General features: G+C 43.2%; 1 protein-coding gene across 2 annotated transcripts in view; it reads left to right on the top strand.

Annotated features, from left to right (window-relative positions):
- Positions 1-27,368, top strand: part of SLC22A18 (solute carrier family 22 member 18) — a 158,754-nt gene that overhangs the window by 75,467 nt on the left and 55,919 nt on the right. For both annotated transcript variants that reach the window (XM_053285223.1, XM_053285224.1), the window contains exons 6-7: positions 19,703-19,818; positions 20,938-21,048. In XM_053285223.1, the coding sequence (XP_053141198.1) occupies positions 19,703-19,818; positions 20,938-21,048 (227 nt within the window). The remainder of the gene's footprint in view (positions 1-19,702; positions 19,819-20,937; positions 21,049-27,368) is intronic.

Here is a 27,368-nt window from a genome sequence, read left to right as displayed (position 1 = left end):
CGCCCCTGTGTCAGACACCAGACACGGGGGACATGGTCTGGCTCCTGCCATGGACTGGCAGGGGAGAGCCACTTCTGGGAGAGCCATTTAAAGGCACTGCAAATGCAGTGTTGGCCGTCCAACTCTCTAACGGGGCCGTGCGGCCCCATTCAGGAGATAGATTGGGGCCGGCACTGTGTTTGCAGCTCGGCCATTAAACTCCCTGACAGAGCCACGCCACCCCGCTCAGGAGCTAAACCAGCACCCCCGCATCTGATGTCCAATTGTGGCTCATCTACACACACACACACACACACACACACACACACACACACACACTTTGGACATCTGCATATGGCTAAAGGACTGCAAGGATTTGGCTTGGTGTGAAAAGGCCAAGAGAAGCCTCTCATAGCCCTTTTCTGTGACTGCTCAAACATGACAGTTGTATACCTGCCACTTTGTGTAGGCTTTTCTAAATGACAAGATTAGCTTTCTTTAAAGAAAAAAATTAGACTGACTTAAAATAACTTACCCATAGCAAAGTTTATTTGTTTTAAAATATGAGGGATGGTGAGAGAAATTAACATCATTGTCAAGCAGAATATAACATGCCCCCAGTTTAAGAGAATCAAGCCAAAAGGACCTGATCCATTAAATAGGGGTGTACAAACCAATTCGAGCTCAGACCAGGTTGAGTCAAACCAGCCCAGTTTGACCGGTTCAAGCTCGGACTGGACCAGCCCTCCAAAAAGTGTCTGGGTTCAAGCCAAACTGGGCCCAGTTTGGATAGAACTGATTTGGTCCGGTTCGACTGGTTCAGATGCTTGTAAAGGGGAATCTGGTCAGGATTCAGAATCAGAGGGCAGGTGGGGGTGCAGATGGGAGGTTACCTTATGTGCCCCTGTGGCACACAGCTCCTCTGCAGCAGCGGTGGGCCACCAGTAGCTCCCCCTGCCGGCACTCTCCCCCCCCATCATCGTGGGCCAGTGCAGAGGTCCAAATCAGGCCCCTGCTGGCCCAGGCTGATGCGGGGAGTGTTGGCAGGGCCTTGGGAAGCTGCTGCCACCGAGGAGTCATACCACTGCCGTGACACACAAGGTAACCTCCCACCCACCTGCCCCCACCCGCGTTTTTGTTTTTTTTACCCTTCTGATGCTTGTAAAGGGGAATCCTTACTGGATTCTGCTTTACAAGCTTCCGAATCGGGTCGAACCAGTTCAGCCTGGTTCAACCACTCAGACCGGACCACCAGCTCAGCTTGTTCACCAGCGCAGGTTATTCAGCTGGTTTGAACAAACCAGCTCGCTGACTGGGCAGTTCAGTTCGAGTTCATGTCAAACTCGAACCGAACTACCCTTAGCGGTTCCACACACACCCCTACCTTTAAAGTACCAATTAAGTATTGAATATGTTAAACTCACCACAAGACCCTGCCCATAAGGATACCATCTTACTAACTGATTCTTTGTTGTGGGGTAGGATGATGGGTTTGATGAAAAGGAGTTGGAGTTTGCGTGCAATTTCCAACTCAATCACTTGTGCTTTCTGCTGTTGTCTCTACATCAAAGCCAGCCTCCCCGTAAAAGCAATGCTTTGGATTAGTCTAGAATGGATGCTGCATCCTTTTATGTGCCCTGGCTGTTGGTATTTTAAAAAGTTACATGCCAACTAATGGGGCTTCAGTTTCTTTCAGCAGCAGCTAAATTTTGCAGATATGCAAAAGAACTAACTTGAGAGATTAGAGAAGAAAAGGTTTTTTGTTTGCAATGTTCCTTATGTCATCGCTAAGTGATGCAAATGTCAGCCCCATGGAAGGGCACAGAAGAAAAGCCTTTCACATCACTGCCTCATTCCGGAATATTCTCTCTCAGTTTTTATGACTAGCAGCTCTTTGATCTATATGCTCTCACTGCCAAACAACAGAGCATTTCCACAACATCACAAAACAAAAACAAAACTCAAATCAACAGAAGACAAACGTTTCATCCAGACAATATGTTCCAGCAACCACCCGATTGTCCCAGAGTTATTCTTTTGGCCACAGACAAGGACAGTTGTTCCATTTCCCCCCAAATTTACATCAGAGAGTTCGTGAGTTCATTCCAGTGCAGGAAGTGACACTGTTGATTTCGTAAGTGGGGCCTACTGTGTTGTGTCTAATGAGCAAGGACAATGAAAAGTCAACTCCCCTTTTATCGAACTCGGAACCTATCACAAGGAATATAGGTAAAGCCCTAGTGATGATGCATGGATTATAAATACGTAGACCTTCTTACTACACAAAGCACTAAATCTGTCTCAGTCCAGCTGTACTTTTCAATTTTAATTCTTTTTGATGATAACCCACAAAATATGGTGGGGATCTGTCTTCAAGTGGGGCATCTGTCTTCTTAACTATAATACTACTGTTATAAATATGTCTGGTGCACTATTCTTATTGTATATGGTCTATGAAGAAGAATATCAAAATGCACCAAATTGTTCTCTTGATGTGGACTTGTTTAGAATATTTTAGGATATATCAGTGCTTCAACAGTCTTGCCCCAATATGAAAAGACTCATGTACAAAATCCAAGATGCTCTGAATTCTGTTTGCAGGTAAAAGATACCTTCCACCCACCCAAACTTTCAGCAACAACAACAAATATTTATATATTGCTTTTCAACAAAAGTTTCCAAAGTGGTTTACATAGAGAAAGGAAGGAAGATCCCTGTCCCCAAAGGGCTCATAGTCTAAAACGCACCAGCAACAGTCTCTGGAGGTACTGTGCTGGGGGTGGATAGGGCCAGTTACTCTCCCCCTGCTAAATAAAGAGAATCATCTGTTATAAAGGTGCCTCTTTGCCCAAGGGTGTTACATAATATTCTAACAGGCCATCCTTTCTTGCCAAGCTGTAATTCTGCCATCTGACTTTTCTAAATTTTGCAATAACAGTGTTAGTGTTAGAGTAAAGGGGGTGGGGGTGGGGGGGGATGGTAACAGCTGTCCATTGCATAAGGCTAATAGTTCATATCATTCCAAAAGCAAGGGTTGGTATTCAGGAGTGTTATATAGGGGCACAGAGAGGCCATTTCATATATGCACAACATCTTTATGTTGCATTCTTTGGATTGGGCAGTAGCTCAGAGGCAGAGCGCATACTTTACTATATATGAAGAAGCTTGGATCCCTGACATTTCCAGGTAGAACTGAGAAGGAGCCTGTCTGAAACCCGGAAGAGCTATTGCCCAGCAATGTAGACATTACTGAGAGGGGGGGACACGAATGGTCTGACTTAGCTTCATGTATTCAACATACGTGAGCAGCCTCCTACAGTCAGTATATGTTTCAGACCACATGTGCTTGTTTCACTGGCCCATAGGTTGCACAGCATAATGCAGGTGGTGCTGATCCATCGGCATTGCTGTGGGCTCGTCATGAAGCACCTGCGGTCTTGCACTTTTGCACAAGAGCACAAGTACTTCAAATAGCACATCCACACTCTGGAAGCACTGATTAGAGCAGCAACACATTGCTGATGGTCAAATGACATGTTTCTAGTCCAACTGCAACTTCCAGAGTGTGGGCACAATACATGAAGTATTTGCAGTCTTGCAGAGAAATCCACGTGATGTACAAGGGTGTTGCATAATATTCTTAGCACCATCAGCTGGCAATCTGCATCAATCCCTGAAAAAATACCCTTTTTAAAAATTAGAATAAAAGAAATTTGAAATTTGCTTTTATTTTCAAATTTCATTTTCAAAAAAGGGGATTTTATTTTTTTTTAAATCCCCTTTTTAAAAGTTAGAATAAAAGAAATTTGAAAAGGCACAATTTAGATTGCCCCAGATTGCCAGCAGACGGAACTAAAAATATTACATGAAGTCCTTGTATATCATGTGGATTTCTTGTTTGTCATGTGGATTTCCAATTTGCACTAATATTGGAATAAGTTACCATTTGGATGAGCTCTATGTAGGAAGACAGGATTGCTCATGGGTATGCGTTAATCAGTTTGTGCTAGCCCTGTGCCAATACCTGTTAGATACATGGACCACACACACATACACTTGTTTTTTGTTTTTACAAAAGAGATTTGTGCTTTGGCTTGCATACCTAGAGCATGGGCCCATCTGATAGTTTATAATGGGCCTAGGCATGCATATGCCACCTTAAGTGGCGCAGCTTGACTGACAAGCAGAAGGTTGCCAGTTTGAATCCGTGCTGGTACGATATCAGGCAGCAGCGATATAGGAAGATGCTGTGTGGGAGGAAGCAATGGTAAACCCCTCCTGTATTCTACCAAAAACAACCACAGGGCTCCTTGGTCACCAGGAGTCTAAATCGACTCAACAGCACACTTTACCTTTGCCTTTAAGTATGCATGCCAAAGTACAGATTCCTTTCCTATAAAATAAAATGAAAATTTGTGTGTGTGTGTGTGTGTGTGTGTGTGTGTGTGAGAGAGAGAGAGAGAGAGAGAGAGAGAGAGAGAAATTGACTTGTGTTGATAACATTGTTATGGTTATCAAAGTAACCACAATAAATCCTTTTAAAATCCACACCTTTTTTGCAAATCTTCAATGTATCCAAGAACAGGCCTTTAAACTGTATTTAGAATCTTTGTTTCCCCACGGAAATCTGAAAAGGTGCCCCTGATGATAATTACTTTTGAACTATGCAATCCACAATTGTAAAATTAATAGTGAGTTGTGAGGGAAACATATGCCTCATAACTGATGAAGCTTTTTATCAAATCCGTTCCAAATGAGGCACTAATGTCTTACAAGAAATGTGTTAGTAATGAATGACTGCTGACTGTGTTCTAATTTCCTCTCCTTTATCTTTTGGAATCATTTCAAATGCAATTGTGACATGGCATAAGGCTCTCATTGACTCTGAACTTTATCTCAGAGAGAGAGGAATGAGGATGTAATTGTCTTGCTGCTGTGCAGTTTAGACTGACTGCAGAAAGTTAACTGGACATGTCCAGGCTTGTATTTCTCATTCTTTCCTTCATTTGTTGGCTGTGTGTGGGTGTGCTACTGGTATCTGTGTGTGTGCCACTGTGTGCCTCTCCTCCCCACCATGAACCAGTGACAACAAGAATGAGCGAGGCGCCTATGTCATTAATGGTAGCATGAAAGCATTCCCTGTCACAGGGGGACAGTTTGTTCTTTCTTCCAAATTCTGAAAGAATAGACAGCCCCCAGTTCAGGATATATTAATTTGCCTCCTTGGATCTGCAAACCAAACATGGCTTTTGCTGAGCTACACAATTAGCATAGTCCTGACTTTTATCTCCTTTCACCTATAATCTAGCCATGCCATGACTGTGCCATGCCTCTAGTGTGCTTTTTGCCTTCCAGGGCTGAATGAAAAAAATTGTTTACCTAGTGGTAACTTAATTAACCACAATGTATTCATCCAAGAAATTGAGGGAATTGGGCTAGTGGTAAAATGATCCTCGTCACCACCACTGGAAGGTTAGTACCAGTGACTGGCATACTAAGTGCTTATTACTGTGCCAGATCAGTGTCATTCTCTTAGTGGTCAGGCGCATCTCCAGATTTCTGGGATGATATTAGTCTATATGATATGTAGGATTACGCCTCTGTAACTCTGCACCCTGAGACTGCGTGAACAACTAGTTTAGGGGAGAAAAGGAGTGGCAAAGAAGGTTATTGGGGGAGTGAGGGTTTTGCTGCACACTAAATGCTTATAGAGCTATGGGTAATTCATGTTGTTAGTTTATTTACCTTATTAATGAAGCTTGCTTCGTATTTTCAAAGTTGTTCAGAAAATGGGCAGAATCCTTTAAAAAAAATACTACCTTTATGGATTAGGTCCAACCTTCCAGTCTGCTTTCCAGGCTATTTTTCTCTTCCTATCCAAAACCATGTGGCAGGAAAGACGGGGGTTGGGACTGACCAGCTGGCCTGGTCAGTCCCAGGCCAGCTGAAATCTGCAGGGGAGAGGACCCTGCATCCTCTGCACACATGGAGGCAGTTCTCAAGCGCAGCCTAACCCAGGCTAGGGAAGCCCAGCCTGGGTTAGGGTGTGTGTGAGAACCGCTAGGATCGGGCCCAATCCCAGCAGGGCAGTGCCGCCTAGCCTGGCTTTTTAGCCCAGCTGTTAACCTTGGTTGATGGCACCAGCGTGCCATTAACCTAGGCTCCTAGTTCATGTGTCTCCATGAGCTACGTTTAGCTCAAGGAAACACAGAGACAGTTGCCTAGAGCGCCCCTTTCCTGGAAGAATCATCCAATGCACCACACACGGTGCATTGTGGGATACCCAGAGGCCGGGATGCGTCGTCCCACCCACTGAAGCTCCGTGCTGCCTGGCGCAGCAGCAGATTATCTGGGAGCGTGATCACTGATTTGTGCTCTCAGCAACCTTCCATGGCTTGTCTGGGAGGAAGGTAAGCTTCACGCAGCCTTCCCCCCCCCCACCTACTCCCCAGCCCACCCAGTCGTGTGAATAGCCCCATGGCCTCACACCCAGCTCAGTTCAGGCTAGAAGGGAAACAAAGGGGTTGGCCTGGCTCCTAGGAGGCTGGAAAAGTTTCATAACTACCTAGCTGCACTGGCTTCTGCTGTTTGTTCTGAGGTAGAGGAGCTAGTATAGGAGCTTTTTTAAAACAATGGGAACCTTAGGGAACTATTCATGCTAGAGGACTTGATGATACAGTTTGACTGTATGCTATGAAGCTTTGCTGCAAAGTTTCATTCTGGTGGATGGGGGAGTGAAAGCGGAAGCAGGAAATATTTCGGGGGCAGGGGAGCGCACTCTACCCCTTGCTAATCCTTGGAGTCATCCCTGAGTTTTCCCAATTATCGTGAATGGGCAAAACTGTGGAAGTGCTGCTAGTGCAACTGCCTGTTCTCACCAGTGCTGGGGATGGTATTCCAAGCCCACATGTCTGTCACCAAGCCATAATGCTGCACATCATGTCAGCAACCATCTACGCAATAGCAATTGACTGTTCTGTATATTCTCCTCTCCATCTTAGCTTAGTCCAGAAGAATGTCAAGAGAATGAGCAATCCCAATGACAACCCCAGATGTTGGAGAGAATATCTTGATCCTTTTTGGAGGACTTGTTGCCCATGAAAAGAGTGGAAGCCTCCTTGGACACAGTTTGTACACTATGTACTCCAGAGTAGAGCTATAGCAGCACACATGTCTGCTTTTTAAATTTTGTTTAGCAGAAGGCAACTGTAATATTTGTAACAAAAGGAAAGCAACTAATTGGAGGAATTAAAATAGAAGCAGAAGGTCCACCTAATAGCAATAGCACTTACATTTATATACCGCTCTATAGCCGGAGCTCTCTAAGCGGTTTACAATGATTTAGCATATTGCCCCCAACATTCTGGGTACTCATTTTACCGACCTCGGAAGGATGGAAGGCTGAGTCAACCTTGAGCCCCTGGTCAGAATCGATCTTGTAACCTTCTGGTTACAGGGCGGCAGTTTTTTTACCACTGCGCCACCAGGGGCTCTTAATGGCTGTAACCTAATGGCTGTAACATAAAGAACCTGTCCAAGCAGGCAGACCTTACCAAATTTAATTAATGGCTTCAGCTTCTGCTTGCTTTAAATGAGGTGATTCATGCTACCAGCTTCAAGGATTACTCTTCTAAGAAAGCTAGTATCTGCTTTAAAAGGTTATATAATTGAATAGAGATTTGTCAAGGGAGTATACAATAACAGTTTAAATTATTTTTTTTACATGTACATCTCCCTTTTTGGTTCAAGGGGCGCAGAGCGGTGCGCATGGTTATGTTTATTCTGACAACAACCTTCTAAGATAGATTCGTCTGAGAGAGGAATGACTGGTTTAGAATGAGCATTTGAACTTGGGTCTCCTCCTCAGTGCTAGTCCAACATGCTGATCACTGCTTCTGTGTGCCTTGACACTTTGAGGCTTGTTCACCAACTTGATTACAAAAGGTTCTCAACTGACTATAACTATCCATTGAAAAGGGGTGTTCTTGTGTCAACATTGGGTGATTTGAACATCCTATCTGTAGAGTAGTTTCTGATGACTCATTCACACATGATGATCATCCATTAATGCTAGAGTCAAGGAATGATGAAAATGCATGTGTGAACGAGTAGCAGTGAGTCCCAGATTCTTTTCTCTTCTGATGGTGTCACCCTAGTGGCTCTTCTTTTGAGGATTAGAGGGTCTACCATGTGGGACACTCCAGTTCATGATGGCCTGTATATCTGACAGGTAATGGCAAAGGACCAGCTCAAGCTCTTTAATGCACATGACTGTCTTCCCACATTAACCATAGGAGTGGCCTTGGAGATAACGTACTAGGGATGGGCACGAACCGGTTCGGAGGTCCTTTTATGGACCTCTGAACTGGTTCAAAGGTCCAGCAGTTCAGCCGGTTCAACAGTGGTGGGGTTTGCCTTAAAGGAGCAGAGAGGGTGCTCTTCCCCCTCCCCACAGCTGCCATTTCCCCCACCCGCGCTGTGCTTAAAAACGGTCCTGCGGGGCAGCAGCGTACCTCCTTGCCGCCCTGGTACCCGTTGGACCGGAAGTGCCCAGTGTGCATGCATGCATGTGTACCGGGCACTTCCGGTGCAATGTGCACCGGGGTGGTAAGGAGGTACACTGCCTCCCCACGGGACCATTTTTAAGCATAGAGCCGGTGGGGGGAAACATGGTGGTGGTGGTGGGGGAGAGCATCCTACCTGCTCCTTAAGGTTAACCCCCCCACCGTTAAGGTTAACCCCCCCACTGCAGGTTCCGTGCACATCCCTATAAGGTACCTGTCTTTCCCCAGGACACTTCGTATACTCCCCACATTCCTGCTTGTACTTCATTTGTGGAAACTGAATGGCACTATAGTCTCCCTCTCTGCAATCTGTGCAGCTATCATGAAGCTAATGATATCTCTGAGACTAAACAAAAATCATTCTGACACATGAGCTATTACATTTCTTTAGCTGCTATATTTCTGCGGCCTTCAGTGATTTCAAGGTACACTATAAACATTAATAAATACAGTATCTTGGACCATAAAGCCACAGCACTGTAACTGAAGATTAAATTTGATATGACTCCTCTAAAGTAAGTGGGTTGTGCTTCTCAGCCTCAAGAATTTTGTAACAATGAATTGGTAGTCTGAAACTGTTTCTTTGTAAAGGCATAAAATCAGTGGTTCTGTGTTTTCAAGTGTTGAAGATCACAGTCTCTGTAACTAGGCCAAGATCACACAGGAGAATTAGCAGAGCCTTATTTGTAGGAACAAACTTCATTAGCCTGCAAAGAGCTTCTTGCTTACTCAGTGTATTGCTAACACCACGGCCTCTGCCAGAAACATCTTTTTCTTTACCCTTTTGTTCTTTCTCCTCTCTCTGCTTTTGTTTAATGTCAATCTTGAGAAAGAATTCTGTGAAATTCAAAAGTGAGCTCAGTATTTGTGACCTTCAATTTGGCTTAATAAAGGAGTTATGTTAACAACCTCTGGATTTTTGCTGAGGAAATAGCATGGCTGTCTGTGACTGACATACCACACAACTCTCCATCTGCCTTGCAATGGAGTATTTGCACAGTTGTACAAGAGCACTCTTGTGCAAACACAGTTGTGCAACAGAGGGTCATTGGAAATAATGGCCCTCTGTTGCACATCTGCATTTGCGCAATTCTGTGGTGTTGCACAAGAGTACTCTTGCGCAGTTGTTCAAACACCACATTGCAAGGCAGATGGAGCATTGTGCAGTATGTTAGCCTGGATTTTCTCTCCTATTTGAGAGCAGAGTTCCACTGAAAGTGTTAAATAACTACAACAAAATTTCTTGTGGGTTTCTTTCTGCACAATCTCTTGGAGGCAGAGGAAGAAGAAAGAAGATAATTCTAGCAAGAGAGGGTAATGCAAGTCCAGATGAGAGCAAATTTGTTTTTAAAGAAATCCAAACCCACTTACTTTGCTTGATATGGTGGGGGGGGGGGGATAGACAAATCACCTGGTTCAAATTAGCAATGTTCCATTTTTGAACTCTCGGTATTTTCCCTATCCAGTGCATATGAAAGTAATTGACAGTACAGATTAATGATGCTGAGTTGTTATGGATGAATTGTGCAAATCCTCCCACATTGTGTTCAAGCGTAACTGATATGCCTCTCTTCCTGTAATTAAGCCAGAGCCTTCAGAAAATTGCTGCTTTCAGTTCTCATAGTGAAGTGGGCTGGCAACGTCACACTGCTCTCAACTGCCCTGGGAAACAGCAGTCTCCCAAAACATGCCAAGAATATTTCCTTCATTTAATAGGGGATGTGTTATGCTTGGGCTGATCTTACGGAAGAGGGCATTTAGTGGGACAGCTTCTGATTGTCTGGGTTTCCTCTCTGGAAAAGTGCTTGCGGAAGGAATTCTGCTTTGTCACTGACTAAGCTTGATGCATTCAGTTCTTCTGGAGTTCACACAGACTATCATCTACCAAAACAGTGGCCAAAAACACTATGGGAGGCCTTGACTTTTGAGTTCAATAGCATCTTGAACCACAATGCCTCCCAAGATGGGTTTCCTGTTACGAGGGGTAGCATTTATAGAAGTTCTGATGGTGGCTGTATGTATGTAGCAGTGCCATTCCATCACTGTGATCTATTAGCCCTTGAAATAATGGCATATCTACTTTCCAGTCTTATATTGAGAGGTTTACCATGGCTTCTACCAAAGAATCCTAGGAGTTATTTGGTCAGGTGCTGCGAATTGACCTGTCACAGGCCAATTCGCAGAAATACAATTCTTGATAGGTGAAAGATGTAACCGATTATCTTTCACAGAAATACAATTCTCAGGGATTGTAGTTCCCTGAGGAGAGGGAATTACTCTTAAACCAGTTTGTCTGCAGTGCTGATATGCCAAATGTTTCTCATTGGGAACAGTGGAACAGGCTGTTGAAACTGCTAGGGGAAAGTGAAGTAATAACTCGTTCTAGGAAATGGCTGTACTTGGCCTTCTTGCTTAACTACAGGCTTGTTACTGAAACTCAGTAGATCTTGGTCAGTACATCTACTATGGAAGCAACTGGGCCAGGTCTTGCTCTGCCAAAAAGAGGAGAGAGGTTCCTACTTGAGAGGGTGGGTCATAGCATTTATTCCACATTCTGGAGTATGGACTTGATTGAAGTCTAAGGTTAATATCTAGAGTTCAGGTTTAGGTCACAGGGGAAGGGGTAGTCATCAAAAGCTATAGCTCAGGTAACTGGGCAGGTTTGGGGCCAGAATTCTAACTGGGCATGTGAATGGACCAGCAGGCACTGGAGAGGCATGGGAAGGGATTGGTTTGTACGCTGTGTGTGCTGGTTTGGGTTCCATGATGGAAGAAATATGGGATATAGATTAAAGTGATTAGATGACTTTAAAAGCCTCTTTAGGCTTTTATATGGTGTGATGCTTACTTAGTGGGGCTTGATAACTAGTTGATGTTCCCAGAGCAAGGAATACAGGTTATACTTGTCTGTATCAAATGTAATGTCAGCGTTTTGTTTGTGATGCCTGTCTGTGAGACGAGGAAGGGGGGGAAACACCAGCGAAGGAGATAAATATCTGAGGTTTTGTAGTTGGCTAGCAAAAAGCTGCCTTGTTGCCTCCAAGGCTATGCTGTTACTTTTGAGGAACTGATGCTTTGAATAACAGAATTATCCATCAAATTATCTGTCCATTTCTTAATGCTCAGCTTCTAAAGAAATATTACAAAAACATCATGAGGTCATTCACACAATCAGCATCCCTGGTGGCTAGGGAGCACTGGGTGGCAGGCAGGATTATACCTACCTGGTTCCCCCATACTACTGCAGCGATCCTCTCACCATGTTGCTTGATTGCCACTGCTGCAAGCAATGCAACATTCTGGAGGCTGGGGAATTGCAGCCCAGCCTTCTGAAATCCCACAATGCACTGTGCGAGGAATGTTGGGGAATTACGCTGCAAGCCGAGCGCTCTAGGCACCCAGCTCTCTGGCTGCTGTGGCTGCCTGCAGCCTGAGCAGACACATGACTGGGGTCCCAAGTAGAAGGGTGCACCCTTCTACCTGGTTAATAGCCCAGGGGAAAACCTCTGGCTACCTGGCAGGGCTGGGTAGGGCTAGGTAGGGCTGTGCAAGCCCGGGTAGGGCTGCTCATGTGAACAACCTTCATAAGTACTCAGTACTGTCTTATTTCAAGGGAAATGATCCTGTAAGCCTACTCTTGAAAAATATTGCTTGGGAAAATCAAGCTTTAATGTCTAATAAAGTAAATAAATGGATAAAGAAAATTATCGAAGAGTCTAGGTAAATAGATGCAATAACACACATTCACCAATGGCAAAGGGGGGGAAAACCGATAATGGAGGAAAAGTCAGAACAATTGCCAGTGGAAGTCAAACAATTGCCAGTAGGGGAGAAAGCATGAGTTGATTTCCCAAATTATTTGTGCAGAAAATTGTTCGGAAGGTACAAGATTCTGCACAAGCCTGCTTCAACAATTATGAAGTGGAGCACAATGACATGCTATGATCAGCAATGTTCGCAGACCCTTTCCCACCTGCAAATATTCTTTCTGTCTATCTATCTATCTACCTACTTTGTGGTTTATAGCACAAAACAAGTTAAAACACAAAAGTAAAAAACTTTAAAACCAATTAAAAACCACCGTTAAATTTAAAAGCTTGGGTGAAAAGATAAGTCTTTAGGGACTTTTAAAAAGTTGTCAGGGATGGGGAGGCTCTTATCTCAAGAGCGAGTGCACTCCAGAGTCTCAGGGCAGCAAAAGAGAAGGCCTGTCCCTCCATCGCAGCAGGGATGGCAAATACTGGCAGCAGATCACAGAAAAAAATACAGCTCTGGTTACACCTCAGTTTCTTATCATGATCAAAGGCTAGGTGAAGCAGCCTTCTTATCAGAAGTGGCAAGACCCACCTTTAGTCTTTTAGTGCAGACTTACTTGGGCATTTTATTTTACAGAAGACAGACCTTTGTGCTTTTGAAATATGCAATGACTTAGTGGTTTCAGAAATCCATTTTTTTCCTTTTGTTTAGCTGGATTAGCTCTGGGCTTTGAACCTTTTGGACCTACAGCTTTCTCTAAAGACTTGCATAGCTGGATGCAGTCAAAGCGATACTTGAAAGAATCTGGATCTACCATGAATGCAAGCTTTATGTGGCTTGTTTTGAAGTGGGCATGAATCATTAAAATGCAGTTTATACTTTCTCAGCCTTCAGCTTTGACTTTATTGAGGAGAAATGGAAATAAGCAAAGAATGATTCAGTTTCTCAGAAAAAATATATATCTTGTTTCTTGAATATGGAAAAAGATCAACAGGAAATGCATCCTCTTCGGAAGGAAAGAAATTAATTGTAGCAGAATTGTTTTGTCTTTCCCTGGTACCTAATCTATATAAAGCAAATCATCTGTTTGTAGGTGCTGATTGATTGATTAAGTGCTGTCAAGTCGGTGTCGACTCTTAGCGACCATATGGCTAGATTCTCTCCAGGATGATCAGTCTTCAACTTGGCCTTTAAGGTCTCTCAGTGGTGCATTCATTCAGAGGCGTAACTAGGGAAAACGGCGCCTGGGGCAAGCACTGAAATGGCGCCCCCCGTGCCCCCCACCCCCCAACATATTACATTATACTTAGGTTTTTCCTCACAAGCGCCCGCCGCTGCCGCAAAGCCAGGCCACTGACTGGCCGCCAGGCACCAGCAAAGCAATGGGGGGGGGCACGGGTGGCGCAGAAGGGACCGCTCGTGGGGGAGGGGGCACCGACGCGCTCCCTTGACTGCTGCAGTGCTGCTGCACTGAGCAGGAAACATTTGTAATAACAATTTTTTTAAAAAAAAATTTTTTTAAATTGTCATGGCGGCGCCCCCCACGTGACCAGAAAAGATGGCGCCCGGGGCACGTGCCCCCCCTGCCCCCCCTATAGTTACGCCTCTGCATTCATTGTTGTCCTAATCGAGTCCATCCACCTTGCTGCTGGTCATCCTCTTCTTCTCTTTCCTTAAGGATTTGATTAACTTCGTCTTCCCCAGTCTTTCTGAAAACTGGGATACATTTAGGCCAAAGTTATATTCCTTCTTCCTTTCAGGAGATACTTTCTTCTCCTACTTTTACAGAAATTACAGAGCAATCCTATGTCACTGTTAGGAAACACCAACCTTTAGTAGCTTGGTGATCAAGCCTTCTGTGGGTCCTCCCAATCCCCTCTTTAGGAAGCACTTAGATTCAGAATAGCAGTAATTCTGGGATTATTGTGAAAAGTGATTATTGCTTATCATATGTATTTCTTAATATGAGTCAAAATGCATACAGTTTGACCAATTTTAACTGTATTCTTCTGTATCCAAGTCAATTTCCCTCTCCCCCTCCTCTCTGCTGTCTCACGCAGACATATGGGAAGAGTGTACCGGAGCAATTTTCACAGAGCTAGGTAGTGTTCTAAAGTGCCAAGTAGTCAAACATAACACGACTCTCTGGTATGTCTATAATCAGTTTTATTGCACTTAAAGCTTTACCTACATAATCCCCAGAACAATCATCCCACGTCTGCAAACATGATCATCAGTCATTCTGGCTGGTTTTCTTGCACAGTTGACAGAGAATGGAATTCATTGGTGGTATGAAAGCTGTGCCAGGTGACTTTGGGAAGCTTTGAAAAGCTGTCAGCATTAACTTTCCCTGAATATACAAAGCAAAATATGTGTCAACATGACCATTTTTATCTTCATATCTGGGTGGATGGAATGTTACAAGCTTATGTGCATACAGGAACTTGCAAGCAAACTCTCAAAGGTCCACAGGAGGAGGAAGAGGAAGATTTTATCATTTCTTCTGTGTGTTTCCATTTTAGCAAGTTCTAGGTGTGTCTATATCAGGGCTGCTCAACTTCAGCCCTCCTGCAGATGTTGGCCTGCAACTCCCATAATCTCTGGCTATTGGCCACTGTGCGTGAGAATTATTGGAGTTGTGGGCCAACATCTACAGAAGGGCCAAAGTTGAGCAGGCCTGGTCGACATGAAGAGGGTGTTGAAAGCAGAAGCATAGCATGTGCCACCACCCCGAAGCAGTTGACATCAGTTATATACTCTTTCTTTCTTCTCCCTACCCATCTGTATGGAGAGCAGGGGGCAGAATTTGTCACTTCACCTGAACTGCCACCGATTTGCCATTTTTCCTAATGAAGCAGCAATGTGCACAAAGGTTGCACTATAGGCCTCAAAAAATCCTCCAAATTCAAATTTGCTCACAAATATTCAACTTTATATTTTCATAATTTGACCACTCCCCCCACAACATTATCAACAGTAGAGTATTCAATATGGAAGGTTCATATTTAATGTTGGTGCCTTACAATTAATCAAGACAGAAGTTTCTTAAGAACTGCCCCACAAAGTTTAGATTCCGGGGGTCATGCCCAGTGCAGTGTTACATGTCTGTAATGCTGTACTACAGGGCTGCTGCGCCCTTCGAAGGCAGTGTTGGAGCTGCGTAAATTGGGCAGTTGTGTAAGCAGTGCTTCTGCTTGCCCATTGCACAGTGGTTTCCTCATTTGTGCAATTGTCTGTTTTGTGCAGGCTTAATGCTGCCTTTTTCGGGCACAGGAGCCCTGCAGGACAGCATTACAAACATGGCACCGATTGTCAGCCCGGATTTCTTGTTCCTTTCACATAAAACAAGGTATTCAATATGTCAGGTTAATATTTAATGTTAGTGCCTTAAAATTAATCTAGACAGATGTTTCTTACTGCCCCACAGAGTTTATTGTTTCTTGCATTATTCTTGAAACTCCAGAAGCGAACTTTGAAAGTGTTCAAATATCAGAAATAAAATTCTGATTAAGACTAAGAAACTACGTGAAATTTTGTTTCAGTCCTAACTATTTTATTGTTTCATTTGTGAGGTCTTTTGAACATGGTGCCTCCATTTTATTGTTTCATCCAGCTTCAAAGAAAGCAGCATGGGAGGAAAGGAAATTAGAAATAACTCAGATGCCATCTGTACTGTATATACTCTGATTCTGATTCAGGATCCAAAGCAATGAAAGAAAATAATTACTAGGGCTGTTCTCATGATGATTACTAGGAGTCTCCTACCCTAGTTCAGGAGCTGTGCATGCTCCTGACTGGTCATGGTGAGAATTCTAAAAGCAAGGTAGGAGGGGGAAATGCTCATCTGCAAGCTGGGTATGGAGGCCAGAGGTGCAGGGAATGCTTTCCCTCTACCTCTACTCTGGAGCAGGATACAAGTTCTGGGTTTGCCACAGTCTCCGACCTCCATACCCTGTTCTTAGACCATCATTTCCTCCTCCTCCTCCTCTCCTCCTCCTCCTCCCTTGTTTGTAGAATTCTCACAAAAGTCAATCAGGAGCATGCACAGCTCCTGAACTAAGGTAGGAGGCTTCTACCCTAATAACCACTGTGAGAACAGCCTTTCTATGAAAGGGCAGAGCCTTCTATATACAAAAACTAAAATCTAAAATCATAGTTAGCTAAAACACTGGAAAGAATTCAAAATATACCGTGATGGGCTAAACCAAATTCAGTATGATTTTGTTAAGTTGAAGCACACTTTTGAACAATAAAATGTAACTAAACAAGTTGTTCCAGTAAGAACTAATCTGCCTACTTTCCTTTCACTGTCCCTACAACTGGACTGACTTTGGCCCAAATCGGTTAGGCAGTCTACAAGTTAGCACCCTTGCACCTCAAATGTTCGCACATCCACCATCTTGGATCAGGGTAGATGACATTATTACAGACTACACCACTGAGGTGTCCCTGTGTGTCACTCACTACAAGTGTACCAAATTTGGTTCAAATTGGTTAGACAGTCCACAAGTTAGCCTACTTGTATCTCAAATCAGGAGAAGGCATAACCTCTCTAAATGACTGCCTGGAGGTGGTGATGGGCTGTATGAGAGATAACAAACTGAGACTGAATCCAGTTAAGACCGAAGTACTTATTGTATGGGGTCGGAACTGAGGAGATGACTTTGATCTGCCAGTTCTGGATGGAGTCACACTTCCCCAGAAAGTACAGGTACGCAGTCTGGGGGTGCTTCTGGACACAAACCTGTCCCTGGTGTCCCAAGCTGAGGCAGTGGCCAGAGATGCCTTTTATCAGCTTTGATATGCAAACTGCTCCTGTTTCTTGAGATAAATGACCTCAGAACAGTAGTACATCTGCTGGTCACCTCCAGACTTGAGTACTGCAATATGCTCTTTGTGGGGCTGCCTGTGTACCTAGTCTGGAAACTGCAGTTGATCCAGAATGCAGCAGCAAGATTGGTCTCTGGGTCATCTTGGAGAGACCATATCACTTATATCTTAAAAGATCTACACTGGTTGCTGATAAGTTTCCAGGCAAAATTCAAGGTCTTGGTTATAACCTATAAAGCCCTAAACAGCTTAGTCCCTGGGTATTAAGAGAACATCTTCTTTGCTATGAACCACACTGCCCATTGAGAACATCAGGAGAGGTTTGTCCACAGTTTGGTGGCTACTCGGGGACGAATCTTCTCTATTGCTGCCCCGAGGCTTTGGAACACACTTCCTGCTGAAATAAAAGCCTCCACATCTCTTACAACTTTTAAAAGGGCAGTCAAGACACATTTGTTAATTAGATACTGTTTTAATAGTTTGATGATTTTTAATTGTTTTAACGTTGTTTTAAGTTTTAAATTGTTGTAATGTTTTAACCTTTTTACTTATTGTTTTTATTGTTTTGTTGTAAACCACCCAGAGACTTGTGTTTTGGGTGGTATACAAATATGTTAAATACATACATACATACATACATACATACATACATACATACATACATAAAATAAACCACCATGCATCTGCCATCTTGAATTGGGGTGGATGACATCATCCCAGACATCATGAATTGGGGTGGATGACATCATCCCATTGAGGCATCCCTTTGTGTCCCTACAGCTGTAGCAAATTTGATTCAAATTGGTTAGGCTACCTGCACCTCAAACATTTACATGCCTGCCATCTTGAATTGGAATGGATGACATCATTACAAACTACACTGTTGAGGTTTTCCCCTATGTGTCCCTACAACTTTACCCAATTTGGTTCATAGTGGTACAGGCATTATGAAGTTGATAGGGACACACACATATACAAACAGGTACACAGACTGACAGATATACATGGAATGCCAGGTGATCTCATAAGCCTACTGGAAAGTCGGCTAAAAAATCAAGTGCAATGGGGATGGGGCTTTAGCTCATTGGTAGAGCATCTGCATTGCATAAGGTTGCAGTTCCCAGTGAGGCTGGGGAAGTCTCCTCTCTGAAACCTTGGAGAGTCACTGCCAGTCAGTGTAGATACACCAATGGTTTGACTCAATATAAGGTGGCCTCCCTAATGGCTCAGTGGGGAAGTTGCTTGCCTAGCGAGCAGAAGAGAGCACAGGTAGCTGGTTCGAATCATGCTGAAAGGCAACATCTCATACTGCGTGGGAGATGGCAATGTAAACCACTCCTGTATTCTACCAAGAAAACTACATGGTTCTGTGGTTGTCAGGAGCTGACACTGACTCAACAGCACAACTTTAGCTTGTTACCTATGTTACACTATGGAAAGAAAATCTAGATTTAAAAATAAGTAATAGAAGAAACTTGTTGAAGTCTGACAATGCTGACAATCTCCTAAAAACTTTAGTGAATTGAATTTGAAACATAAGTTACCAATGTTACTTATCTTCCCCTTTCCCATAACGCAAATTCCCAAACAAGTTACATTAAGAGAGTTTGCAAAACTTGGGGTAAAGTTTTGCCCACTGTTGTACTCTGCACTATTTATTTATATTTATATATTTATATTTATATATTTATATTTATATTTGTGTGTGTGTGGTGTACATAATTAGGTATTAGTATTTTATCCAATTTTAATCTCTGCCTTTTAACCAGAATGCTAACATCTTGGAGTGAATATAGAAGAGCGCACAGTCAGTGAAGATACTAGTTTTAAAATATGTGGCATGAAGAAAGGCTACTATCGAAGAGGCCATGGTTTCCAAGGCCTTCCATTTACCCTTTGCAATTGTGCCTCTTTTGAATAACAGCATTAAGCTATAAGAACTGAATATCCTTCTGCCTATATATAATTCCTTCCTTTGTGCCATTTCATGGTTTGCTTTGCACTGATCAACTTAACATGAAACAAAAAATATATGTGCTTCTTCACTGACGTTTTTATAAACAATGGAACTGTCTGAGTGACAAGATTAAGTCAGATGTATATCTGACTTAATCTTGACACTCAGGCAGTTCCATTGTTTATAAAAACATCAGTGAAGAAGCACATATATTTTTTGTATGCATATCTCACTTATTAGATGCATATCTAATATGCATATTATGCATATTAGATGCATATCTGACTTATTAGATGCATGTCAGATGCATGTTTGAGTATTAGTATTAACTGTGGGAACAGTTAGGAGTATTTGTCTCTAATATGTATTCATAAGATGATGAGGTGTTATTTTATACTTCTGCAACTGTACATCATGACAATAGAAGTTTGGAGAGTGGGGGGCTGTATTTAGATACTAGTATTTAAATATAGCTGGATTAAATGGCCACTGTCTTATTGTGTAACATTTAAATGAAATAATGTCATACATACATTATGCATACATGCTCTGGGCCTTATCATTCACATAATCTGATGTCTATAGTAATGATGTTTTCCTTTTAATCTTTTTACAGTATTTATTTTCCTTGCTATATTGCACTGACGGGGAATCTTGTGTGTGCTGCAATAGCTCTCATCTTTATTCCTGCTCAGACAAAGCCACAAATGAAAGGAAATGCTGAACAACAGAGTGAGTGCTTACCATGGCTGGCCTTTTTTAATGCCAACAGGGTGTCAAGTGGATTGTAGAGCTTAAACTTGAAAAGGCTGAGCTGAAAAGAATTTGGATTGTGTCTGTGAGCCAGACAGGAACAACCTTTCTAGTCACTCTCTCTTTCAGTGAATGAATGAATGAATGAATGATAAAGGGAATAATGGATGCTACAGGACATGTACAACTCCCTGTGCCTTGGTGTGATTTGCTGGCATCAGCACTGGAGAAGCAGGCAGGGATGTAGGCTGCTATGGCCAATTCCATTGACATTCCAGCTTCTGTTCAGAAGAAATGCCATAAAGTCCCACACTGCCTGCCTTTCCCCCTTGTGGCACCCTTGCTGCAGGTTAGCCACCTATGTCCTAAAGCTATCAGCCATTCCCTATGTTGTGTGACCTAGGGAGTTGCAGAATTAAAAAAAACCTGAGTAATACAAATTGTGTTGAAATCTGTTCTCTGTCAATGTCCAACACAGCACAGTGGAGAAAGCATGGATGCATTCCAGTGTTCACTACTGTGCAGTGCATGTCATCCCTCTTCCCCAGCCTCTTCCCCTTGCCCAAGAATTCACACCCTCTTGAGCTTAGAATGTTTGGAAGCTAAAGCTGCTGAGATTCACGTGTGGAGTTGGAGGTGGCAGAAATTTAAGAATACAGCGCTGTTGTTGTTGTTAAAAAAGCCAATATTTCCTTATTTAGACTTTACATTAACATAGACTTGACTTTGACCCTGGAACACAGGAGCTTATTAAGGTACCTTGCAGGTACCTTATTACAGATAAAGTTTTGGAGCACATTTCTGTTGAATATTCTCAAGGTTGACAAGGGGACATTGCTGGACAGCTGCAAAGAGCCCAGGGTTGTTGACCTTGGGCCCTCCCAGATTGTATGGGGATGATGGAGTGCAGTTAGCCACGGGTCTTTTGCAACTTGGAGCCAACCCTCTATACTCATGTATTGGGTAGGTGGGTGGGGGGAGAAGGAGAGGCAATGTGTGCTACATTCCTAAAGAATGTTTGTGGTCAGAGAACATTTTACTTCCTTGCATTCAATTGCCACCTGGGTCAGCAGAATTTAATCCATTCTGTTTTTCTAGGCACATCTGAGTCCAAAAGTGTCTTTAACCTCAAAGAAATCATGCACCTGATGAAGCTTCCAGGAGTAATGGAGGTTTTTTTAATCAAGGTGCTTTCTGGACTACCTGTAGGTAAGTCCATAACAGGTTCTCTTGTCAGATATGATTGCTTTTCATGTGTTTCTGAAAGCCTTTGTGGCTTTCTGCAGAAAATGTGGGGGTTTTAGCTGCAAATGTAAGGCTTAATGTTGCATACTTCAGTTCATGGGTTAGTGCACACTTGGCAACCGCCATGCAATCACTTGGAGAACGTATAGAGCCACCATAAGAAGCACAGCTTTTCAAGCTTCTGCCATCATGACAGTCTCAGCAGCTGCGTCTTGCTCGCTCCTGTGGAAATGCTGATTCACACAAACAGCACCTCTACGTGGGTTTCTATGCCATGAATAGTTGCCATGAACATAATAAAGACTGCTGAAATCTTTTGTAGTATGCTACTGTTTATGGCATAGGAGCCATGTCCAATACTAAATCTGGCAGTTTTGTTTATAGTTGTTGGGAGCTGTTGTGGTGAAAAATTAGCACGAAGCAATAGTGCTGCTTAGAGAAAGTGTTAAAAATTTGAAAAGCAGCCTAGTTTCAGGAAACTAAAGAGACCAAACTTGTTGCACTTGGCAATTGTTCCATCACTCGTCTGTTAAGAAGACTTGAAACTGGAACCTTGTTTTATATTTTTTCTAAACACTCACATTCCCCGTGACGACCATAACATTTTACCATTTCCTGATGACAATGACAAGTGAATAACCATGCAGGTTATATGAACTATGGTAAATTATGATTTGGTAAACGATTTGGTCATGGAGCCGGCCGGGGCGGGGGCTGCGTGGCCCCTGGATGTTCCAGGATACCCCGTGTGAGTGCGCAGGGCGTCCTGGAGGGACCCCTGAGCCCGGGAAGCTGCTTGCAGCCTTCCGGTCAGGGGTCTACTTCTGTGTCGCTGTGTCACCGTGCACCGTGGCGACACACAAGCAATGGAATGAAGTTGACTGAGCGCTCGCTCTGTTAACCTCATGTAAGGGGAGGCTCGTTTAGGCGGGCTAGCTGCCTTGGGAGCACCGTGGTTCCCACGGCCACTGGAAAGCGGGCTAAGCTCCCTTAGCCTGCTTTCCAGTGATCATGGCTTCACATGACCTTTCTTCTCAGAGCCAGAAAGGGCTGAGGGGGAGTCAGGCTCCTACCTGCCTCCCCGCACACATTCATTCACTGTATAGCTGAAGGTTCTGCCACTTGCCACAGCACATGATTGGAGCTGCAGTGAGTGGCAGAGCCAGGGAATTCCCCCACTGCCAGGCATTCTTGACACCCAGCTTGGTGCATGCTCGGGCTGCAGGCAGCCCAAGCGTGCACATGATCAGGGACTGAGGTAGAAGGACATGCTCACGCCCTTCTACCTTAGTAATACCCCGGGTAAAATACTCATGCCACCCAGAGGTAGCCATGTGCAAACCCAGGTAGGGCTGCTCGTGTGAACAGCCCCGTTGCCTGCATCCACCCAAGGTCTGCTTGCAAGACCTTAGATCTGAGCTATTTAGCTACTTAGTTTACTAAGTGTTTTTATTACCACTTGGTAAGTGGTCATCTTGATCTATGCAAATGTTACTTTTGCAGTCATGTTTCCACCAATTCCCCAAAGGCAAGAGTGTGACTGAAGTCTCCCTTCTTCAAGCTCCACACTTCTCCTGAGCCTGCTTGTCCCATATGCATTTCCCACTGCAGTGCTGATCCAGCCTACTGAGACTCTAAGGGTTGAGATTACAGCCTGAGGTGATTTGGCTGTTATCCACTTATTCATTCCCAGTGCTGAAGGGATAACCTTCAAATAAATGTTCTCATTTATTTTCATCTCACTGCTCCAAACCATATAATTATTTTTAGTAATGGACACTTATCCGGGCCTAAATTATAGTGTTGCCTTTATTTATAATACAAGCAAGGTTGTAATGTATACAGACGCAATCCTCTCATTTATGGTATTCGCTAAACAAACTAATTTTGGAAAGCAAGAATCTGCTGAGCATGATATTCTAAGGCAAATGAAACATCAAGTTCTTCTTGAATGAAACTGATTATTTAGAGCCATTTAAATCTTGCTAATAACCCAGTTTTGTGACTGAAACTGTCACGGTCACCCTGGTGGATGATGCATGCCAGGAAATGGATGGGGGTATGTGCAAACCTGTTGATTCTCCTGCACATCTGAGGGGCTTTTGATACTGATCGCCCATGGTATCCTTACTTAAGAACAGCCCTGCTGGATCAGGCCCATAGCCCATCTAGTCCAGCATCCTGTTTCACACAGTGGCCCATCAGATGCCACTGGAAGCCTACAGACAGGAGTTGAGGGCATGCCCTCTCTCCTGCTGTTAACTACCCTGCAACTGGTACTCAGAGGCATCCTGCCTCTGAGGCTGGAGGTGGCCTATAGCCCTCAGACTAGTAGCCATCATCATCATACTTTATTTACTGTCTTTGACCAAAAGAGAAATGAAAATCCTTACATAGTTAAAAAGAAAAATATTAATAGAAAATCAATTACACATAAATGGATAACAGCTTTAGAATAATTACACATAAAAATAAAATAAAATAACAGCATAGGAAAGGCGTAAGTGTATATGCATAATTTAAAATTAACACTAAGGAACCCAAAACTGTATTCTATTCTTTTGAAGTTCTTAATCTGGTGACCACATAACAAAATTTAGCTACAACATATGAAATAGTTGCATCTTTATCTGCTAATAAATATGCTACAAGATCCTCAAATTGTCCCCTCATATCTTTTATCAGTGGGCTGATTAATTGAGATCTCAAGTTTTGATATATTGAACACTTTAAAAGTATGTGGGCCATGGTTTCAATCGCCTTCCCACAGGCGCATTTCCGTTCTTCATATAATAGTTTCAAATATTTTCCATAAAGCATTGCAGATGGGAAAGCATTGAACATGGCCCTGGAGAAGGCCCATCTGAATTTACTCAGGGTGATCGTAAATAAATACATTGATGGGGCAAGATCTGTCTTAGCATATACTTGTTTATAAAAAGGTGGTAAATAAGCCTTCTCTTTCTGAATGTCTATGTCAACCAATCTCTGTCGTACTAAACTGTGGGCTGTATTCTCACTGCTCTCTAGTAATAGAGTGGGTGATAAGCCACATTGGCAAAGTTTATCTATCGTATTGCAAGACCAAGATGCCTGAGGCTCAGGCACAAGAAGCTTTGGAATTAGCCCTAACGGATGCAGATGAAGTTTAATCCAATAAAATATCCTTAGGAGCCAAGCCCTGGTTTCCAATTTAAGTATGGCCGCCTCCATGCATATCACCGAATTGGAAACACAGTTGGGTACACCAAATATACCGGTTTGAAATATACCCAAAAAATGGTTTTTCCCCCAAATCTTTTAAGTTGGTATACGGTCACAATTGTATCCCATAAAGGAGTTGGGGAATCACTTTAGCCTTATAAAGTTTAATGGCAGTGGGAATGTAGTTCCCTCCCTGGGACCAAAAGAATTTCAGAATGGCTATAATACTATGTTTGGCCATATCAACTACCAATCTAATGTGGGCCGTTTTGTAGCCATTGAATTGAAACACTATCCTAAGGTATTTAATTTGCTTTACTTGGTCTACTTTGTGATCTTCAACTGACCAGTTAAAAGACCGATTTTTAGAACTAATTGTTCCTTCTTGCAGTGGCTTGCCAAAACACCCAAAGCTCTTTAAAAACCTATTCTAGTTTGTAATAGGATTACAGCGTCATCGGCATATATGAGTATAGGCAGACGTTTGTCTGCTAGTTTAGGTGCATGTATGTCCGAACCTTGCAACTGTTGGATTAAACTGTTCACATAAAAATTGAATAGGAAGGGAGCTAAGATGCAATCCTATCTAACTCCCTTATTTTTGACTAGTAGCCATTGATAGACCTTTCCTCCATGAAGAGGGGAGTAGCAAGGTTGTAGTGGGCCCAGACACAAGATTTTAAAATGGCTCCTCCCTCATTGAAGCTCAGCTCATGAAGTAAAGAAATCTTAAATGAGGCTGAATAGTGATAACAAAAAGTAATATTTTCTATCTATCTATCTATCTATCTATCTATCTATCTATCTATCTATCTATCTATCTATCTATCTAAAACCATAACAGAACATCATCCTAAATTATTTTTTTAAAGGCTTTGTAAACTGTGGACGATGCAAGTCATTTAATGGTACTAGAGAAAGACATGGTGTTCTGGTAGCTCCAGGTCTTAACACTCACATCAATTTTGGAGGATGAATACAACTGAAGGAAGCCTGGGCAGGTGCGTGGCTGAGGGAATCAGTCATGTGACTTGCCTCTGGGGGGCCCCCCCAAGGCAGTGGGATGACCCCTGGTTCTAGTGTTATGTGAGAGGGAGAAAAATTCCTCTCTATCCACTTTCTCCACTCTATGCATGATTTTATGGACCTCTATCTTGTCTCCCCACAGTCATCTTTTTTCTAAACTAAAAAGCCCAGATGTTGTAATGTTGCCTCATAGGAAAGGTGCTCTAGGCCCCTGATCATCTTGGTTGCCCTCTTCTGCACCTTTTCCATTTCTACAATGTCCTTTTTTAGATGTGGTGACCAGAATTGTACGCAGTACTCCCAAGTGTGGCTGCACCATAGTTTTGTATAAGGACAATGTAAGATTAGCAGTTTTATTTTCAATCCCCTTCCTAATGATCCCTAGCATGGAATTGGCCTTTTTCACAGCTGCCGCACATTGAGTTGACACTTTCAACAAGCTGTCCACCACAACCCCAAGATGCCTCTTCTCTCCTGGTCAGTCACTGACAGCTCAGATCCCATCAGCGTATACTTGAAGTATACTTGAAGGAGGTGGCTCCTTCTGAGCCACCTAGATAGGATAGAGTTGAGAGGCAGCATTTTATGGTGGCTCTCATCATTTCTCGCAGGTAGGTCTCAGAAGGTCTGTGTAAAACCAATTTTAGGTCAGCAGCAATCAGCAAAGTATCCCAAAGGCCTGGTGGAACAAATGAGTCTTTAGTTCTGCTAACTGGGACCTTTTAAAGTGATGGCTCTTGTATAGTTAGCAGGAGGAGAGCAACTGTCCCTCTTCCATCCAGCACAGCATCCCTCCCTGTGCCCAATGCTGGTGTCTCCTGTGTGTTGCTTGTTAAATTATGTACCCCTTTGGGACAGGAAGCTATTTGTTTTTTTCTGTTTGCTGTGTGAACCATGTTGAGAACTATTTTTGTTGAAAAGCTGTATGTGAAAAATATTAATATGGATTAGTATTTTATGGAGTATAATTAGTATGACATGAAGGAGAGCTGGTCTTGTAGTAAAGGTAAAGTGTGCCGTTGGTATGAATTGTCCCATTTGCTAAGCCCGGTCTGCCATTGTTTGCATTGAATGGGAGCTTACATGTGTGAGCACTGTAAGATATTCCCCTCAGCAGATGGGGCTGCTCTGGGAAGAGCATCAGCGTGCTTGCATGCAGAAGGTTCCAAGTTCCCTCCCTGGCATCTCCAAGATAGGGCTGAGAGAGACTCCTGCCTGCAATCTTGGAGAAGCTGCCACCAGTCTGTGTAGACAATACTGAGCTAGATGGACCAATGGTCTAACTCGGTATAAAGCAGCTTCCTATGTTCCTAGTTAGTTAGCTAATTGATTGATTGATTGATTGATTGATTTTATATCTTGCCCCTCCAAAAATGGCTCAGGGCGGTTTACAACTCAGGGCGGTTTAATTAGTTTCCTTCTGAAGGCTTGGATGGATGAAACAGTCCAAACCTCTTGTGGGAGAGGGTGCCAAAGCCTGGGGGATCCTATTAAGAGGGTCCTATCTCATGTGCGTGTCACGCAAATGACAACAGGTGGAGCAGAGTCTCTCCTACATAACTTAATACATGGGCAGAAACATGCAGAAGCAGGCAGTCCTTAAGACTGGGCTGGAAATGTGTGAGTACTGCTGCCTGTGAGAGTCCACTATAATGGCTTAGAAGGAGTATATGTCTAACATAAGGCAGCTTTTTAATGGTCCTAATTGTCCAGTACAATAAGGATTGATTCATGCATTATTCTTTCTATAACTGTGTTTCCCTTTGATCATTTGCCCCAAGGTTATTGCTGAATCTGACCCATGCATTCTTTCCCCCATTGTGCTTGAATTGAGTCAAGTTTGCTATGGAAGAATTCTACTCTCCTGAGAGCGAGAGATGGCCAAGGTTGGCATGTCTATCTCTCCCCACCTCCTCACTTTTAAACCTCTCAGAGAAATGCACCATTGTGCATTCCTAATTTCCCACCATTCTGAAATAGCATCATTGCACAAACTGCACACAGAACACCAGAGCCTACGTGTGAAATAGGTGGGGAAGTACCGTAACACTATC

This window comes from Hemicordylus capensis, chromosome 1, assembly GCF_027244095.1.
Source record: "Hemicordylus capensis ecotype Gifberg chromosome 1, rHemCap1.1.pri, whole genome shotgun sequence".
NCBI lineage: Eukaryota > Metazoa > Chordata > Lepidosauria > Squamata > Cordylidae > Hemicordylus > Hemicordylus capensis.
The sequence above is the reverse complement of the archived record's forward strand: the minus strand, read 5'-3'. Positions and strand labels throughout refer to the sequence as shown.